A 19,631-nucleotide genomic window follows, 5' to 3' on the forward strand; every position below is an offset into this window, starting at 1 on the left:
ACTCGAAGCAGGAAATGTGTCTCGCTAGGAGGCACAGAACACACATTTTTACCCCTGGTGAATTTACTTGCAAAACTGATTACAAATGAAAATGCACTAGACCCTTAGGCACTGTACAAAGACTACCACACAATCAAATGTGAATGACTTTTGATGTTAAGAAATCTGCTATTTTCACTCGACAAATAGACTTCCTGTCTCCATATACACATCAGTGACAAAATCCTGCTTGCTCCTCTCTCCTCCAAAAAGGGTTAGAGACACACACCCTGATTTTAGAGATGAGGTGTACCTAAGCCTAAAAGGCACCCCTCGGGGCTGATCTAAAACATGTTGGGGCAACCTTGGAACCTTTCTATCTGTTCAACAGCCAGGGGGCAATCTGAGCAGGGCAGCCCCCGACTCCCTCCCTCTCTTCAATAATCTAATGACATTTGAGCTGCACTGTAATCCACACCTCATGTCTGAAATAAGCAGACTGCAGCCCAGGACCTGTCATCCTCTCTAACCACACACATCTTTCCATAAGTCTGCTCAGATGGGGCCTCTTCCAGACAAGATGACTGCGGTAAAGGTAACAGGGTGTTTTTTGTTTTTTCAATCTGAAAGGAATAAAGTGTTTATTTTTAGGTGCTCAGGAAGCTGTGAAAAGGAACGAAAGGCTGAGCAAATAGCAATTTTACCTCATTAATCAGGGGGACTGCAGCAGGAGAGCCTCTCACGACCCAGCACTTGAAGAACAAAGCGGTGACTGCCACCAGATACTTAAGACACGCACAGGAACAGCGTGGCAAACTGGTGCAGAGAGAATTCTTAACATTTTCTGACAGCTCACGTCACACAGTAGAAAAACACATAACCCAAGAGGAAGTGAACAAGCTGAATATTAAAACTCCAGAGACCTTCTCATTGCTTAAATATAATTTTACATGCTATGCCTAATTTGCTTTATATAAGACATTTAAAGTTTCTTTAAAACCCTAGTAACTGCTTGCATCTCAAGAGCGTGTTGCTATTTCGATGGTGTCAATATGTATTTCTTTCTTAAGCCAAAAGATAGAATATATTTTTGCTGTGTCCTAAGAATGCTTTATTACATTTGAATCAGAATCCGGACACAAAGCAGTTACATAAATGCTTGTTTCACCATCAAGCGAAAAAGGTACAAGATGTTAAGTAATTGTTTTTTAAAATTTCGGAACTTGGGGCACCTGGGTGGCTCAGTGGGTTAAGCCTCTGCCTTCGGCTCAGGTCGTGATCCCAGACTCCTGAGATAGAGTCCCGCATTGGGCTTTCTGCTCAGCAGGAAGCCTGCTTCCTCCTCCTCCTCCTCTCTCTCTTTCTCTGCCTACTTGTGATCTCTCTCTGTCAAATAAGTAAAATCTTTTTTAAAAATAAATAAATAAATAAATTTCGGAACTTGCCTTATTACCGTTCTTCATTAAGAATATAAAAAATGAGTTGTGTGTATTTTATTTTCCCTTGCCAAACTAACGGGAGCCTTTAACAGAACGTGCCATCCTTCACCCTTACCCTGGACATGGCCAGCATTGTAAGGAGCCAGGAATGGGGGACATCACAAGGGGTCTTCTGCTGTCCCCAGGGGCGGTGCACCCACAAGTGAGAACCTGCCACCAGATCCATCACCAACAGTATAGCCAACTCTCAGTTTTTCCCCAAGATAAATATACAGTCTTATCTATGGGTGGGTTTTTTTTTTCCTTGTCATTTGGCCTTTGTAACTTCAAGGGTTTCTATCACAAAGTTCATGGGGAAAGAATGAAGAAAAAACCCACCCCACTCCATGTACTGGGCTTGACTAGAGCAGTCAAATGCTTGGACAGGAGTAGCAGCCTGAATGCCCAGCTTGCTTTATATTTTAGATCCTCTGTGGATTTCAACTTCTGGCTCTCCCCCCTTGTTACTGAAAATAAAAAGCCTACTTTCCCACCTTCTGGCCAAGTCAAAAATGACCTTGAGCCTAGCAGAACGTCAACATGAATATCCAATATCATTTGTCAAATGTTAAGATTGTAATACATCCAAGGAGATGACAGTACAGCTGTGCTGTGGCAGAGAGAATTGGGGATTTAGAGCCAGAAACCCTGAATCCCAGCTCTCCTACTCAACAGCCTATAAGAACAGAGGCCAGCTGTGTCACTCAGCTTTCTCTACATGATCAAAGGAATAACATTAATTATCACATCATCAGGAATTGTCAACATGAAGGCAGATGATACAATGTATGTAAACAAACAAACAAACAAACAAACCAGAAAATGTAAAGAAGATGAGCAGACGCAATTAATATAGTATTGTCCTTGTAACTAATAGGGTTACTGGATAATTCTCTGGGCCAACCAGTGGTTAGACTAGCCTTCCAAAAGAAGGAGAGGAGCCCAGTGGCATCGAAGGCTCACTTCCATCCAGCGATATGGACATCAAAGTCGCTAAAATCCTGCTGCCTCAACATCTTTTCATTCTAGTTTAAAGATGCCTTGCTACAGAAACCCAACTGTGAAAGCCTCATAATATCTTTTAATTAAGTCTCAGGCTTCAATGACCCCAGATTCAGATTCATAGCAATGAATCGATGTATCCAGCTTTGGAGGGTTTGGTTTTAATGCTCCTAACAGGCTTTTTAGATTTGTAATTTTTAAAGACCTTTGACTTGAAATTCAAATATAAAAGCATTTGATGCATACCTGAAAAGATTATCTGACCCTGATGCAAATAAGAAAGCAATAAACTAGATCATTCAAAATTACTAAATTAAAATCAGCAAACTTCTTTTTCATTTCTGTAAAATATGAAAAATACAACCAGGGATGGTCCCTATTTTACGGCTTTATAGTCACTTGAAAAATGTCTCAAAAGAGAAAATATCACTACCACCACTGTTCTTAACATCAATATTATGAAAATAGTCACTACTCCCAAGTGCGGCTTCAGGATCAAATAAATCAATGTGAACACTTCTGTTGGCTGTTTTTAAAAAAAAAAAAAAAAGGCAGTCCCTTCATTCATTTCCTTTGATACTTTATAAGATATATCAAAAATTATCCCCAAATGCCCTTCCAGATTTTAAAAAAAGCAAAAGGATATTAAATCTATGTTAATTTTTGTGAATGATGAAAATTTTAACTTCTATATTGATTTTTAATAGTCTTTAGGACTCTCTTATATAATGAGTGCCTATATTAGACTGATTGAATAGAACTTGGCACCTTATGTGACTATTTTAGGTAAATATGAAGGTTTATAGTTACATACTTATATGATACTGTACATCATAACCAGATTCTAATTGATGCTACTATCTTAATATTTCAATCCCAAATTATATTATTTTTTATTTGGAAAATGTTCCCCTTTAAAGTATAATTTATAAGTACCATATTATCAAATAAATTATCTAAATGAAATTCCCCCATAGCTCTAATCCCCTGAAAACGACAGCTGGCTTAGAAATCTCTTCTACATAAATATCACACTCTTGATGAAATCGACTGTCTTTTCATGGAAAAAAATTAAAATATATGCTAAAATTAGAAAATGCAAAAGACTGTCTAATTTTCAATTTCAGAAAAGTGCAGCTTGAAATAAGGCAAAAAAAAAGAAAGAAATTATGTCTACTTATATTTAGGACGTGCTTTTTCTTTTACATTATCACCATAACTTAGTAGAATTCTGTAATAACACCAAAAAGTTGAATAAAAACAACATTCATCTGCATGCCAAGATCTTCTTAAGAAGGGACCACTATGTATAAGCCACCTATTGCCTTTTCTGCAATACAATCCACTCATGAGCAAATACGTATCTTTAAAAGTTCCACTGTGTGCATCCACCATAATGTAAAAAGAAGGATTAGTCTTGGAGAAAACATCCTTTTTTTGGTATTCTCCCACCTTGAAATCCCCTCTAACATTCCTCATACAGTTCAGAGCCGGTGCATGGACATAAATAGGACATTGTTCTGCAAAATGGATTGTTATTCATGCATCGTGTCCAAGATTGCCGCAGCTGTGCTTTCCCATTTCCAATTTAAAACACTGCTCTGAACGGTATTCATAAGGGCTAGGGCCACTCATGTTTTGATACAAAACGGTCCCTTCTAATTGATCTTAGTTATTGAAGTGGTACGATGAGGAACACAAGCTAAATAACTGTTTTCATTCCAACAATGTATGTGTCGTTATCTCTTCCTTGAGTTTCTAGCTGGCTTGTACTTTTTTTTTTTTTTTAAAGGCAGTTGGGATTTTATAAGTTCAGGAAAAATGAGTAACACAAAACATACTTCTATCGCTGTGAAATTTCTTGCATGTTTTTACTGCGAAAAATATATCCTCTTTCTTCACTGGATTTCCCTAGAAAACAAGAAAACATATGTGTATATATGAGTCCGTGTCATATCAACACCCACATTCACACCCTTATTAGATCTCGCATGCCACAGAGGTGACCTTCACCAACGTCAAGGACATTAATCCTGTTTCCAGGATTAAGTTTCTGGGGAAACAGGAACTATAGTTCAGCTGACAAGACCTCTGATGACAGCCAGACCTGGGCCTGAATCCCAGCCCTGTCCTGTACTCACTGTGTCACCCAGACAATATTCCTCAGCTCTCAACTTCAGTCTGCTCATTTAGAAGATGATCAGAATAGCCACCAGTGAAGCCGCTTTCTTTGCTACATTTATTCAGCACATTCTAACTGCCCAGTAAATGTTAGTCATCTTCCCTTTCCTTTTTCCAGCTGGTGAAGATTTTGACAAAGGGAGAGAACCAGTGGGCTGTGTTCCTGTACAATAGGAGTTGACTCCCTCTTGGGGGACCAGTCTCACTTTGATGTTGAAAGTATTTTTATGGCCCCTTTATTGTCTACCCAAGTCTAAGCTACAGCAACATTCTGATTCTGCCAAAGGGACAATTACGTAAACACTTGGGTGCAAGGAAGGAGGGGCAATTATGGGGCCCTGAGCCAGCCCAGCCCCAGCTGGCCACTCAGATGAAAGGGACACATGGGGAGACTGTGGACAGCCTACACTCAAGGCCACGGATGGCTTCATGGGGTGTTCTGACCCCTTTATCAAATGTCTTAGGCCTTTAATAATATTCAACCATGACTCAAATATCATCTGGGGCCAGTTTATGGTGACATTTAAACACAGCTTTGTCATATTACTCAAGACACTAGGAGGCTGACCCCACCAGACCACCCAAAAGAGCACTAAAGAACAAGCAAGCATCATGTCTAGAAAGACAGGATTTCCCCCTCAGGAACTGAGCAAACATTACAGATTCTCTCCCATTACTGCAATGTGTGGGTGTGTGTGTGTGTGTGTGCACACACGTGTGTGTGTATACATATATTCATTTTTTAATATGCCACACACAGACTCCTGTGTGACTGCCTTCAGAAGAACAGACAACATTTGAGGGTGATGAATATGTTTTCTCTTCTGATAAAGAACTGTTAACCTAGTGAGTTTCAGGGGTCTTCAGGCTCATCCTGGGAACTGGACCTAGGGTACAATGAAACAAGTAAGATCATTCTGAAAGTTCTGCTGGACAGTGGCAGATGAGATCAAATTAACATCTCCAGCTGAGAGGAGATGGGCTTGGGGAGAAGGCTTAGGTGTAGCAGGAAATGTCTGAAATCACCCTTCTAGGAAATGCAATAGATCTTCCAGGAGACACATGCTGAATCATCAACAAGGGAAATGACTCCAGGCACACTGACTCGGAAGACCTGTGGCAGGCAGTTCTGCATGGAGCCTTGGGAGTGAGTCGGTGCCCTCAGGGTCCTCACTGCCCCTCTCCTGGACTCACTGTGTGACCCTGAACAAGTACTTCTTAGTCCTTTCTCTTCTCATGTGTCAACTAGGATACAACATTGCTCACCTGATAGGGCAGTTACTAGTAAGAAGTATGGTATCTACTTCTTACCTGGCACATAAGTAGAAACTTAAAGTCCTAGGACAATATTATGCACAGCATGTAGATTTTCCTTTGTTATGTAAGGAAGCCTTTCTTCTATACTTACGCAAAGTGGTAGAAAAGAATGGAAGGTGGTAGCACAGTAGGAGTCCGCAGCCTCTGTACAAAACTCAGGCACTGGAGTAAGGGGAGGCCCATTGCCTTTGTCCCAGATGTAGAGGGCAATCTGTCAGGACAGGAGCCGGCAACAAATGAAAGAACTTGGCCAACACCGCAAGTGTAAGAAGGTACAAAATATGTCAAGGAAAAGCAGACCATGTCTTCTACAGAGCACTAAGATTGAACCGAATCAATTTGACAATACTCAACAGATTTTTGTTTTTACATATAAAAATAGTAATTTCATGTGGATCAATATAATCTTTTATTAACAAGAATCCATATTCTTGTTCATATTCTGAACACCAAATAATTCCAAAGCTGTCATAAGCAATTTCAGGGACATGATTTTAGGGTTTCTAAAACATCGCAGTAGAAGATGAAAGAAATTATTACCATGAGGCTGGTTTTCTGCGGTATGGTAATTACACACCTTGACTAACAGCCTTGCTGGAAACATCTAAAACTGTTGGATAAAATATCTTTAAAATAATTTTAAATGGATTGCTAAATTTCCATAATAGTATGGAACTTGTGAGGACAAAACTGCAAAAGGAAGAGCCTGGGGAAAATGGCATCAAGGGTAGTATCCTCAGTAGGTAGATGGTGAACTGTGGTGATGCGGAGTTAAGAAAATAAAGCCCAAGACTCACCCAAGGCGGAGAGTGTTTAAGAGCAAACCCCACATAAATCTAGGACGTTGGAGCTAGATGGAGGGGGGAAATATCATCTACAAATCTCCTCTGAGATTTTGTAATCAAAACCCGGGCCTCCCTAATGTGTGCCACTAATGTGGTCCAAAACACTTCAAACAGTTATTTAAAATGGCACCAAGTTAGTATAATCCTGTAGCAGTAGGAAAAACAAATGAAAATCCTTCCACCTTAATGTAGGACTCAGAAGATTAGCACAGATACAGTTTGAAACAAGACTACTCAGAGAAAACTCAGAGAAAAAAAAAGCACAGGGACATGAGCTGATCACCAAAAACCAGTAGACACTATATCATGAGATCCAAAAGTCTGCAGGTCTTGGAATGATCAAACACAGTTATAAAATTACTATGTTTAATACATTTTCATAAAGAGAAAACATTCAAACATAAGCAAATTTTTAAAAATTATATAAAATAAGCAAATTTGAAAACAAGGAGCTAAACTTCTAAATATAAAAATCAGTAAAGAAAAATTTAATGATTAGGATAAGCAGAGTATTAGACACCGGTGAATAAAAAATCAGGGAATTAAAAGATGAAAGTCCCCCAATTATCTAAAATGCAGCACAGCAGAAACAGAGATGGGAAAAGTAAAAGAAAAATTCAGAGTGCTGGCACACATCTACACATCCAGGAGGAGACAACAGAAAGAATGGGGGTGAGAACATGCTTGAAAAAAGAATGGCTGAGAATTTCCAAAAATTACATAACAATCCTATTATAGAAAGGGTCAATGAATCCCATGTAGGATGTAAAAAAAAAAAAAAAGTCAGCACCTAGATATCTCATAGTGAAACTGCAGAATATCAAAGACAAATAGTCTTAAAGGCAGGCAGAGAGAAAGATTACCTACAAAGAAGCCACATGAGACTGATGCTGATTTCCCAACACCACAGCAATAACAGAAACCAGAACAGTGTAGTAAAGCCAGAGTGATGACAGAAAATGATGGACAACCCTGAATTGTAAACACAAGGTAACTATGTTTAAAGAACAAAGTCAATACAAATTTTTTAAAGGGAAAAAAATTGAGAATGTACCACCCCACTGAAGGAAACGCTAAAGGATGTGCCTTAGAAGAATAAAAATGATCCCACCAGGGTGCAGCCGCCCTGGAAAACAGTATGAAGGACCCTCAAAAAGTTAAAAACAGAGCTACCCTACAACCCAGCAATAGCAATACTAGGTATTTATCCAAAGGATACAAATATAGTGATTCAAAGGGGCACCTGCACCCCAAGGTTTATAGCAGCAATGTCCACAATAGCCAAACTCTGGAAAGAGCCCAGATGTCCATCGAAAGATGAATGGATAAAGATGATGTGGTATATATACACAATGGAATGCTACTCAGCCATCAAAAAGAATGAACTCTCACAATTTGCAGTGATGTGGATGGAACTAGAGAGCATTATGCTAAGAGGAAATACGTCAATCAGAGAAAGACAAATATCATATGATTTCACTCAAATGTGGAATTTAAGAAATAAAACATGAGCACAGGGGAAGGGAAGAAAAAATAAAATAAGACTAAATCAGAGAGGGAGAGAAACCATAAGACACTCTGAACTCTAGGAAACAAACTGAGGGTTGCTGGAGGGGAGGTGGGGGGGGATGGGTAACTGGGTAATAGGCATTAAGGAGGGCACTTGATGGAATGAGCACTGGGTGTGATATGCAATTGATGAATCACTGAACATTACCTCTGAAACTAATAATACACTATATATTAATTAATTGAATTTAAATTTTTAAAATGTCAAAAAAAAAAAAAATGATCCCACCTGGCAGGTCTTTTGAAGTAAGATGGGATACTGAGCGCAAAGGCACTGGCAAATACACGGTGAAGCTATTACAAATATGAATTGCATAAAATAAAGATAATATTTAAGTTGCAGGGTTTAGGAAAAGAACAAAAGTACTAAATGACAAAGAGCATTTAAATTGGTAAGGGGAGGGGCGCCTGGGTGGCTCAGCAATTGAGCATCTATCTTCAGCTCAGGTCATGATCCCAGCGACCCTGAATGGAGTCCCAGGATCAAGTCCCACATGGGGAATCCCCACTCAGCGGGGAGTTCTTCTCCCTCTGACCCCCCCACACACACTTTTTGTGGTATCTCTCTCTCACTCGCTCTTTCAAATAAATAAATAAAATCTTTAAAAAAAATTGGGGAGGGAATATTCAGAGTTCAATTATTCTAAGTCCCTTGGATTTAGGCCATGAATTACTTAGCCTTTGTTAGGTTAAGAATGCATGTTAAAGCACCTGGGTGGCTCAGTGGGTTAAAGAATGCATGTTAAAATATTTTAAAATAACCAGGAAGGTACAGAAATGAAGACCAAATTTCTAAAACAGCAGAAGAGGAAAAAAATGGAAAAAGAAAGAACAAAAAACAATCTATATAGAAAGTAAGGAAGTGTTTAAAGGAGCCAGAGAGAAAATGAGGAGAAGGATAAAATAAAGTGTTAGAAATCAATTCAAATATAAAGGTAATCAAGTTCGATATAAGTGTAAATTTGCTACCTGGTTTAAAGACAAAGACTGGCAACCTGGGAGGAAAAGAAGATATGTCCTCTCCAAGAGAAGCACATCTAAAAGAGGACACAAAGGGGCTGTAAGAAAAAGATGAGAGACAATTAAAAAGCAAACCTGAAAGGAAAGCCGGTATAAAAACAGTCACAGCAACAAAATACATGTTAGGGCAAAGAGCATGACAAGAAATAAAGATGAATTCTAAGAAGACTTACGGATTCTAAACTTGCATGCAATTAAATAACATAGTCTCAGAGGGAAAAAAGCAAGAGTTGGCAGTTACAAGAGGAGATATTATCAAATGCACCATTATTATGGAAGATTTTCCCATTTCTCTCTTAATAAATGATAGATCAAGCAGACAAAAGAAGGATGGGAGGAGGAGGGAAGGAAAGAAAGAAGGGAGGAAGGAAGATTAATTTATTATATTAAATCTATTTCTTCCTTAATCTCATAAAGAGAATACTATACTCCCCAAATTATAGCATATACATCTTTTCCTCCATTTATGAAGAGTAAACATGAACCAGGCCACAAAATAAGCCTAAAAACATTTCTAACAATTGTTATATAGACCACACTAATGCTAAGCTAGAAATCAGTAATACAACACTATAACACACACAAATATACTGGCTCGCAATGAAAAATGTATTTTTTAAACTGGGTCACAGTAAAAAAAAAAGAAAAAATAGTTTAAAAGCCTCTGCCCTAGAGAAATCCCTGCCCAGGGATCATCATGACACACGTCCACAAAACACAGAGAAGTAATGAGTGTAATAGCAAAAAATGCAGAGCGGTGCAGAAGCCCGCCACTGGAGAACAGGTAAGCTAACTGCTCTGGTCTCCGGAGAGACTCCTGCCTGGAGTGGAAAAAAGTTCATCAGAACTGCCGCACATAACCACGTGGATGAGTTTCAAGTCAGAACAATACCCGCGGCACACTTTCGTTTATCCGAAGTCCCCAAAGGGTAAAAAACTGCAAACTGTCTTATTCAGAGGCACAGTCATATGCTGTGGAAGAGGAAGAAGAGGAAGAGAGAATTCAAGAAAGTGTTTACTAGAAAGAATGAAAGGAACGCAGGAATGTCAGTCAGGAGCTTCCAAGTGACGGGTGATGTTCTAGCTCTTTAAACCAGATGGTGATTACACAGATATCTTGACCTATCCTCATACTTTCCACATACCTTAGAATTAGTTTTTGTAGGTATTTAGTGTTTAATAGATTCCTGAGCCTGAGTATCTATACCAAAGTTAACTCTTCGTTAAAACTATCTAAGTAGACCTGTGCTTTCAATTAGTCCTTCTTTCCTTTCTATAGAACAGAAGAACAGTTTTTTACATGTATATTTCTCCCCCAACAAGCTTTTTCATCACATGCCATCAGCCAGGAAGGTAAAGCCTTGAGCGTACCCTTTTTGCTACTGGTATGCTGCCAGCACTCCTGGCCTGAGTGACATGTCAAGATTGACCCCACTGCCCTAAGATTCAGGTTCCCCAAGAGTGAAAGGTGACAATGTTCCAGGCAGTCCGATATGCCTGTGAATGAAACCCACGAAGAAACCTTCTTAACAACGATCCACTAAAGATACAAATGTAGCGATACGAAGGGGCACGTGCACCCGAATGTTTATAGCAGCAATGTCCACAATAGCCAAACTATGGAAAGAACCTAGATGTCCATCAACAGATGAATGGATAAAGAAGATGTGGTATATATACACAATGGAATACTATGCAGCCATCAAAAGAAATGAAATCTTGCCATTTGCGACAACATGGATGGAACTAGAGAGTATTAGGTTGAGGGAAATTGATAAGATAATTATCATAAGATCTCCCTGACATGAGGAATTTGAGAGGAAAAGTGGGGGGTTTAGAGGGTAGGGAAGGAAAAAATGAAACAAGACGGGATCGGGAAGGAGACAAACTTAGAGTCTCTTACTCTCACAAAACAAACTGAGGGTTGCCAGGGGTGGGGGGACGGTATGGAGAGAATGGTGGGGTTATGGACATTGGGGAGGGTATGTGCTATGGTGAGTGCTGTGAAGTGTGTAAGCCTGAAGATTCACAGACCTGTACACCTGAGGCAAATAATACATTATATGTTAATTTAAAAAAAAAAAAAAAAAACAAAGATCCAGGAATGATTAAAGCCTCCAGGATGATTGGTCACTAAATGTCCACTAAATGCCCAGGGATGCTGGGGTTCCAACTAGCATGCCATGCACAGCTGCCTGCTTAGGACCAACTGGCTCAGTTCTGCTCTAGAGGGCCAAGGACAGAGACGTGACCACGGCATTGTACAGCCAAAGTACCAAATAAGAGCAAAGGTGCTTTGAGGGCAGTTTTGCGTGTTTTTAGAAATCCACCTTTGCACCCATCCACCTAGCTTAAAAAAAAAAAATCAAGAATCACAGAGGAGAATCGAGAATCTTTTTCACTGCTCATTCTCCACCTACATGATAAAAATGAGCTTTACAGAGAAAGACCTAATTTACTGGAGAAGAATTACCTTGGTGGGGAGAAAAGACATAGAAGCATTGGGTGGGGAGGGGTATGCTGTCAGGGAATAAAAAACACCTTTTACATTAAAACACATGAAGCCTTGATTACTGAGACTTTTAGCAAAGAAACAATGACGTACCTCATGTTTTAAATCTATCGTAAAGTCGGACTTCAGGGATTCACTCTTTAACCTCTTGGTAAGCCTAGAAAATAGAAACAATTTGAGGGTTTCTTTTTTATTAATCAGAGGAAGCATCGAACAAGAATAACACATTGAGACTTTCTCATGTTTGAAAACAGATTATGAGCACACATTTTAAGATAAAATTAAGAGTTCCACATTTCCTTGAGGCAAAGCACTGTGAAACTGGAATTACTTATTGAGTAAGAAATGAATGCAAGCCTTTTTGCAAATGCGGCATTCATTGTTTAAACATCTGGCAAACACGATAAAATACAATAGAGAAAATTAAATGTCTTGTGTAAAACAAAGCCACAAAGCTTGTTGACTCCCGGTAAGTGTATTGACTCCTGATACAGAAAGAGAGAAAAGAAAAGAAAAAAAAGCTTGCATGATAAAGAAACAAAAGTTGCTACTTTTCAGTCTCCTGCTTTTAATAATCCCAATGAACTCCAGCTTGTGGAGTTTTTAGGGGAAGAGAGCATATGGTTTCCGGAAAGAAAAAAAAAAAATTCAAGTCCTTCTCTTAAGGAAATCTTTAGTGGTTCCTTTCAGGGCAGAGGAGAGCCCCATCATTCCCTTCTACTGCCCCCTAGCTTCTCCACACTTGCCCACGACACCCACAGCATACACCTGCCAGCTGTTTTCTCTAGCTCTACCTCTGCCCACACCCAACCTTCACCTGGCAAACCTTTCTTCAAGGTCCAACTCAAGGGCACCTTTTCTGTGGAACTTTCCCAGACTTGCCCATCAGCATAGATGGAAATCCTTTGCTCCCGGAATAGGAAGCAAGCTCTCTTAACCTTATCACACATGTCCCATCCTGTTGTACATCCGTCCCTCTCTGTGCTACAGCTTCTTTGTATCACCAGCATGGCCCACTGTGCCTGGCCACCAGGAGCACTCAGGGAGCTGCCTGAATGAATGAGAGCAAGATATTCTTGGGTTCCAAGCTGCGTGAGGTAGAATTACATATTTACCCAGACTGCTGAAATACCATATGGTTCTCTGTCTCAGGGCTAGAGACTAGAACATCGGTTTCAATTACAAACCCCCTAATGTGTATTTTAACTACAAAGATACAATAGTGATTACAAAAGGAAAAGTAAAAAGGTTCAAAACTCTTTACTGAGATTTTGGCTTAGTTGAACCACAAAGGTTTCTTTTTTTTAATTATATTTATTTATTTTAGGGAGAGACGGCACAAGCAGGAGGGGAAGAAAGAGAGAGAGAGAATCTCAGGCAGACTCCACTCTGAGCACGGAGCCCAAAGTGGGGCACGATCCCAGGACCATGAGATCATGACCTGAGCTGAAACCAAGATTCAGATGCTTAACTGACTACACCACCCAGGTGCCCCAAGATTTCCTTAAAAATTTACCTTTAATTAGAGGAAAGAAAGAAGGACACAGGTTATAATTTATGTGTAGTATTAAAGCATTTGTCTTGGGGTAGATATTAGTATGGCTTGGTGGCAGATAACTCCAAACAGGTCACATAATCTAATGTAATCTCGGTCACATTCCTGCTCAATACCTGCCCTCAGATTTGTCAGTAGGAGTGGGTGAGGATACACAGAGATACATACATGTTCTCGGACACACTGCCAATACAGATTAACAGAAAAAATCCTGCCCTGGCATGAATTCTCTTCCAGGTTGCAGTCTGCTCAGTTAGAGCTAGTTTTTACAAATAAAGAATTATCGAGGTAACTTTGGAATCTGGACTCAAGCCAAGGGCCTTCAAAATCCAGTCAGACCACATTCAGACTCTGAAGACAGAAAAAGTCATACCTGGGCTTCCTGCCATAGGCAAGGGACACACAGTTGGGATGGTAACCTAATCGCAAGTGACAGCCATTGATAGATGGCTATGTACCACAGGTCCCTTCTTCCTAGACAATAAAAATATCTCTGACCTGTTGCCCTAAACATGCTCTCTGCGTTTTCAACTTTTTAAGTTTCTTTCCCATTCAACTCCTAAAAATTTATATTTGGGGGAAAACTCAGATGGACAAAACAGAAGAACACTGAATTTAAGGTGGACAATGACTAATCTGAGGACATACAGATATACCCTAGAATTTTTAAGTGGTTATTTCTAGCAGCCCATGCTGTCTACCATAACCTTAAGTGATGGTTTCCTAGGCATCACGAAGGTCATAATAAATCAGGCTCACTGACACCCAGAGCCTAACCCAGTCACCTCGCAAATGTGTTTCTAGTTCTAAAAGTGTGCAGGACATTTCACCTAATTCAAAAGGCAAGTTCTGAAAGTGGAAACTAGGTTTCACTTTTCTATACAACAAGACAGCACAAGAGTTTTCCAAATGTGAATTTCAGTAACCAACAATGCCAAAAACAAACACACAAACAAACCACAAAAACCAATTAAGTTCAGAAATTCCAATTACTTAGATAAAATATTTCCTCATTAAATATTCAGTTTCTGGCAAATATGACATTTGATATTCAGCTTACCTATTTTTAGAATGCCAAGTCATGTCCCAATAACACAGCTCTAAAGACACAACCAGTGAGACTGGAAACTTGCAACAGAAGAGGACCCCATCACCTCTATGTTAGGAGGAGTTCCTAGCTGACTTTAACAGTCCCATTTGTGAGCTAGTCAGAGGATTAAAATTTGGAGGAAATCTAGGTAAGTTTTACTGTGGAAAAACAAAAGAATAAACTGGTAACATCAACCTATTTGAAGAGATCGTGTTATTGGAAATTTCTCCAAAAATGCAAGTATGTTCTCTTATTGACACTATTGTTAGATCACAAAGATGGATCGCCAGGAAATGTTAGGTGATGTTAATTCAAAACTCACTGATTGCTAGGGCAAATAGTGTTTTTGGTAGGACATGGTCTTTAAAAGTGTGTGTTGTGAAATGTTTTTAAGTAACCAGTTTTTCTGATGACCTGAGCAGGAGAAATACTTAAGTAACTGTAAACAGTTGCCCTACCTACTGGGTGGGCCATAAAATCAAGGAAGGGAGGCAAAGGGAATCATCACTTCTGTAGTGGGCGCTGTAGACCTCCTACTCAATAAAGAGCTTCCCATTCCTTCTTCCTCAGAGACTTCTAATTACTGAGCCCAATAAATGGGCTGCAGGGTCAGAATTAGTTTAATCCCAACCAAAGCACTGAAATTCCCTGCATTGTTAATGGTCTGAAGATGACCCAATCTACTTCAATCAGATGATATCCATCCAACTGCAGAGTGAAGATAAGCACTATATTCCAATGGTTGGAGAGGTTCTCCACTGCTGAACATAAACAAACAAAAACAAGTAGCGCTTTTGGCCTTGAATCACAAGAGGAACCAGATTTAAGATGAGCTGCTGCTGTATGTGGTTTCAGGTGGCTGTGTACTGCGCATGAGAGAGAAGGAGAACCAGCATCCTCAGTAACAGGGCTGAACTTCTACATTCACCAACACAGGCCTCACCTTCCAATTACAGTTATAATATTTCCTTAATCTGATATGCTAACTCATATAGTCTCTAATAACAGGAGGAAATAGCACATTAGCTTTGTAACTGGGAAAAACCAACTGGGAAGATCAAATTTTGCAGCCAGTAGGGCTAACTGATACTTTGTGCTGGTGGTAATACCAGTTTCTTGAAGAATATATAGAATCTCCTATGAGAAAGCCATTTTTAAATAGCTCTTGGCCATAACAGAATTGCTATGCTAAATGGGTTACATTATTTTGATTACTTGTGTTCATCACAAGAAAAAGGATGCGCACTGGAATTTTTAAGTGGCTTACGGTATCAGGTCACCAGAATTTTGATTTTGGTACTCTGGTAGAGCCTCCATTTTCATTCTGTTTTGTTTTTTCTGGCAGGGAAAAGTAGGAGAGGCACAGAGAAGACCACAGATATTAATCAACTACAAACATCGTGCAGCTTGTTGGCAACCATTCAGTGTTATGGAAGCAAAGGACAACTGAATGCAAAAGGTCAACTGGTGCCTTATCCCTCTATTTATGGGGCAACTGTTGGAAATTTTTGGAATGTGTACAAAAGATTAGTCTTTTGGCCCCAATTCCCTTATGTAGTCCCTTATATACCCTACTGCAGGGACATGAGGCCCTCGGTCATCTCCCACATCTCGGCAGAAAACATTGCTCGACCAGAGAGGGAGTAAACGGCACCTGTCAATAGGTGTTTCCAGTGACTTCGTAAAGACGACAGAAGAGAAGCAGGCACCAGTATGACGGCCATCACAGAAGGCCAAATTATCCCTCACACAGCACCCCCTTAAGATGAGTCTCTTGGCTAGCGCGGAGCCTGCAGCCCCAGTTCACAAAGCCCCCGGCAGTTACTTGCATGGTGAGCATGCGGGAGTTAGAAGATGAGCACAAACCAGAGCCATCACAACCTGCCGGGGGGCAGGAGAAGAATCAATGAAACAAGATGGGATTGGGAGGGAAACAAACCATAAGTGACTCTTAATCTCACAAAACAAACTGAGGGTTGCTGGGGGGAGGGAGGTTGGGAGAAGGGGGGTGGGGTTATGGACATTGGGGAGGGTATGTGCTATGGTGAGTGCTGTGAAGTGTGTAAACCTGGCGATTCACAGACCTGTACACCTGGGGATAAAAATACATTACATGTATTTTAAAAAATTTTTAAATTAAAAAAAAAAAAAGTAAGTCGAAAGGAAAGCAATAATTAAGTTCTTATTACACCAAACTCAGTAAAAGGTGAATTGCCTCCAGCATCCAGGGGCCTCCAAGGTCCTTGCTAGATGGGGGATGGAAAGAAGTGAAACTCTCTAAACTACAGGACTCATCTCCTGGATGAGTGGCCTCCTGGATTGGGAGGGAAGGATGGAAAAGGGAGTTCTACTGGCTTCAGAGAGATGGTTATATTCCAGGCTTGCTGTACAGGGTCTTTGCAGGGTAGTGGGTTTCTCTTTAGCCTTGGGGGAAGAAGGTGGCATCTGTGCTCAAGAGTACTGCCCAGGACAAGTTACAGCTGTGCTTGTCCCTCTGTCAAGGGACCTGGGTCTCCAGGAAACAGAAGACAAACAGACTTAGGAAAAGCTTCTAACTCCCAAGTCAGAGAAGCCATAGCCACCGGAACTTGTGTAGAGTCAGTCCACATAATTCCAGGCTATGAAGCTAAGTACAGAGAGTGAGGACAGAGGGGAGGAAGGCTACCGCCAGGTGAAGAATCTGCAAGGCGCAGGGAAGAGCTCTGGGGCTGGGATGTGCCATCCACAGCTCTGGAGGGTCCAGACTGAACACAGGGAGCCAAGCAGGACCCAAACACCAGGCTGCTGGACACAGCGGGAAGAGAGTGTCCTGGGGGTTCACAGGCACCAAGCTACAGCAAACCCAAACTTAGTTCGTTTGAGAGTAAAGATGACCCAGGACAGCTGAAACAGAATTATCTTCCCCGCATCCTGCTGAAAGCAGAGCCAGACAGTGCAGGGTAAGAAGGGAATGACAACCTTCTTTTCTCATTCCCCTTCCCCTCCTGCCCATCCCTTTCTGAGAACAGAGCGGGGAACATGTGTGGGCCCTCCTAGGCATGTCTGGCACAGGCTGGGGACAGGGTATCTTTGCCTGGTATTCTCAGGACGGGTCCATGGGTCACACATTTTAGTTGGAGATAATAGAATCCACTCTGGCCAGTTTAAGCACAAAGGACACTTATTAGTGCATACGGATGGCTCACAGAATTACTAGAAATTCTGAATAAAGAGACTACAGGCTGAGATTCCAAGACCAACCTCCAACTGACACTACAGAGATGGGTAGCCGAGGAGCTATGGCCTCCATCACCATCAGGAAGCTGCCATGTCAGGAAGCTACTGTCTCAGCTGCCAGCCTTCAAATGACCCCTCCTCTATCATGACCTCCCAAGCCAAATGGACCACAATCTCACTGTCTCCATCTCCATAGAACTCCATTCCCAAAAGATTTTATACAGCGCATCAACCTAATGGAGCCCTCCTCACGGAGCTGCTGTCTAGTAGGAAGGAAGGCGATACAACATGGAGATGGTATTGTTGATCTTTCCTGGATTCTCCATCGGAAAGGACGGTCTTACACTGTAAAAATTTTCAAATGTCAAAAAGTGTTGGCCAGCCACGAAAGACAAGGTACTACTATCTGTCTAAAAAGCTTTCCAAGACTCAAAACCCTAAGACTCAAAACCGTAGAAACAGCACACCTGATGTGAGAAAAAACAGACACCCTTCCATCTTTGAAGATACAAAGGCCACAACGGCTTTATCAACTTTCCATTCCCTAAAGAAGAAAAACACATCATAATTAATCTGAGGCACTTGAATTAAGAGCCTGTCAACAATCCTATTTCTCCTGGGTTACAACTTAATTATCTTTACTTTCCACATTGAAAAAAGCATTACTGCAATGGCACACACAAATAGATAGGTACAGACGTGTACAGCTCTAGTAACTGTCCCTGCTGCCTGGCCCATGGGAACGTGTGTACCCATGTACATAATTTGTCATCAACTCCCACTCCCTGGGCATGTCACAGACCTGATTTCTTACTGACAATCTAAGTCACACCTATAGTTAACCAGATCCATGAAAACAGTAATAACTCTTGTGGATGCAGAATTCTCGGAGCACTTGTGTACCCTCCCTTAGGCTCACAATTTGTTACTCACCTTATTTTGCAGGCAAGGAAGAGGAAATAGAGAACAGATGAGTAATTAGTCTGAGAGAACAAGTACGTGACAGAACAGAAGCAAGCCCCCCAGGTACTGGCTCTGTTCCAGTCTTCCCATACCATCACACACTGCCTCCGGTGCCAAACTCACCTGAGATCAGCTGCGGTACTCAGTGAACTAAATGGTGATCCGAGCACACACACACACACATGCATACACACACAAAGTCTAATAAATTCTTACTTGTTTACAAGTGGAATACTAAGGGCCCAGCCAGCAGCAAAGTCTGGATATTTAAAAATCGTAGGATTTTCAGAAAAGGCATAATGGTGAATTATTGTAGATTCTTCGTCATGTAAGGCTTTTCCTAAAAACCATTCCTGTTAAATAAAGATATAAAACATCATTTTCTTATAAAGAAGATGTAGTGTATATATACATATGTGTATGTGTATATATACATACATACATACAATGAAATATTACACAGCCATCAAAAAAGAATGAAATCTTACCATTTTCTACGATACAGATGGAACTAGAGGATATTATGCTAAGCAAAATAAGTCAAAGAAAGACAATTATCATATGATCTCACTCATATGTAGAATTTGGATCAAAGGGGAAGGAAGAAAAAAATAAAATACAACAAAACCAGAGAGGGAAACAAACCATAAGTGACTTAATTATAGGAAACGAACTGAGGGTTGCTGGAGGGGAGGGGTTGGGGGAGAGAGTAAATGAGTGATGGGCATTAAGGAGGGCACGTGATGTGTTATTCTGGGTGTTTTAGAATACTAATGAATCACTCAACACTACCTCTGAAACTAATAACACACTATAATTAATTAATTGAATTTAAATAAAATAAAGTAAAATGTATTTCAAATGTACATCCAAAAAATAAAAAATTAAGACAAGGTACTACTAA

General features: G+C 40.4%; 1 protein-coding gene across 2 annotated transcripts in view; it reads right to left on the reverse strand.

Annotated features, from left to right (window-relative positions):
* B3GLCT (beta 3-glucosyltransferase) overlaps positions 1 to 19,631 on the reverse strand; it is a 116,274-nt gene that overhangs the window by 44,669 nt on the left and 51,974 nt on the right. For both annotated transcript variants that reach the window (XR_004279111.1, XM_032314592.1), the window contains exons 7-10: positions 18,944 to 19,080; positions 11,997 to 12,060; positions 6,049 to 6,168; positions 4,301 to 4,370 (exon numbers count right to left, since the gene is read on the reverse strand). Coding sequence is in view for 1 of the 2 variants with exons in the window: in XM_032314592.1 (XP_032170483.1) it covers positions 4,301 to 4,370; positions 6,049 to 6,168; positions 11,997 to 12,060; positions 18,944 to 19,080 (391 nt within the window). In the remaining variant the exon portion in view is untranslated. The remainder of the gene's footprint in view (positions 1 to 4,300; positions 4,371 to 6,048; positions 6,169 to 11,996; positions 12,061 to 18,943; positions 19,081 to 19,631) is intronic.

This window comes from Mustela erminea, chromosome 15, assembly GCF_009829155.1.
Source record: "Mustela erminea isolate mMusErm1 chromosome 15, mMusErm1.Pri, whole genome shotgun sequence".
NCBI classification, from domain to species: domain Eukaryota; kingdom Metazoa; phylum Chordata; class Mammalia; order Carnivora; family Mustelidae; genus Mustela; species Mustela erminea.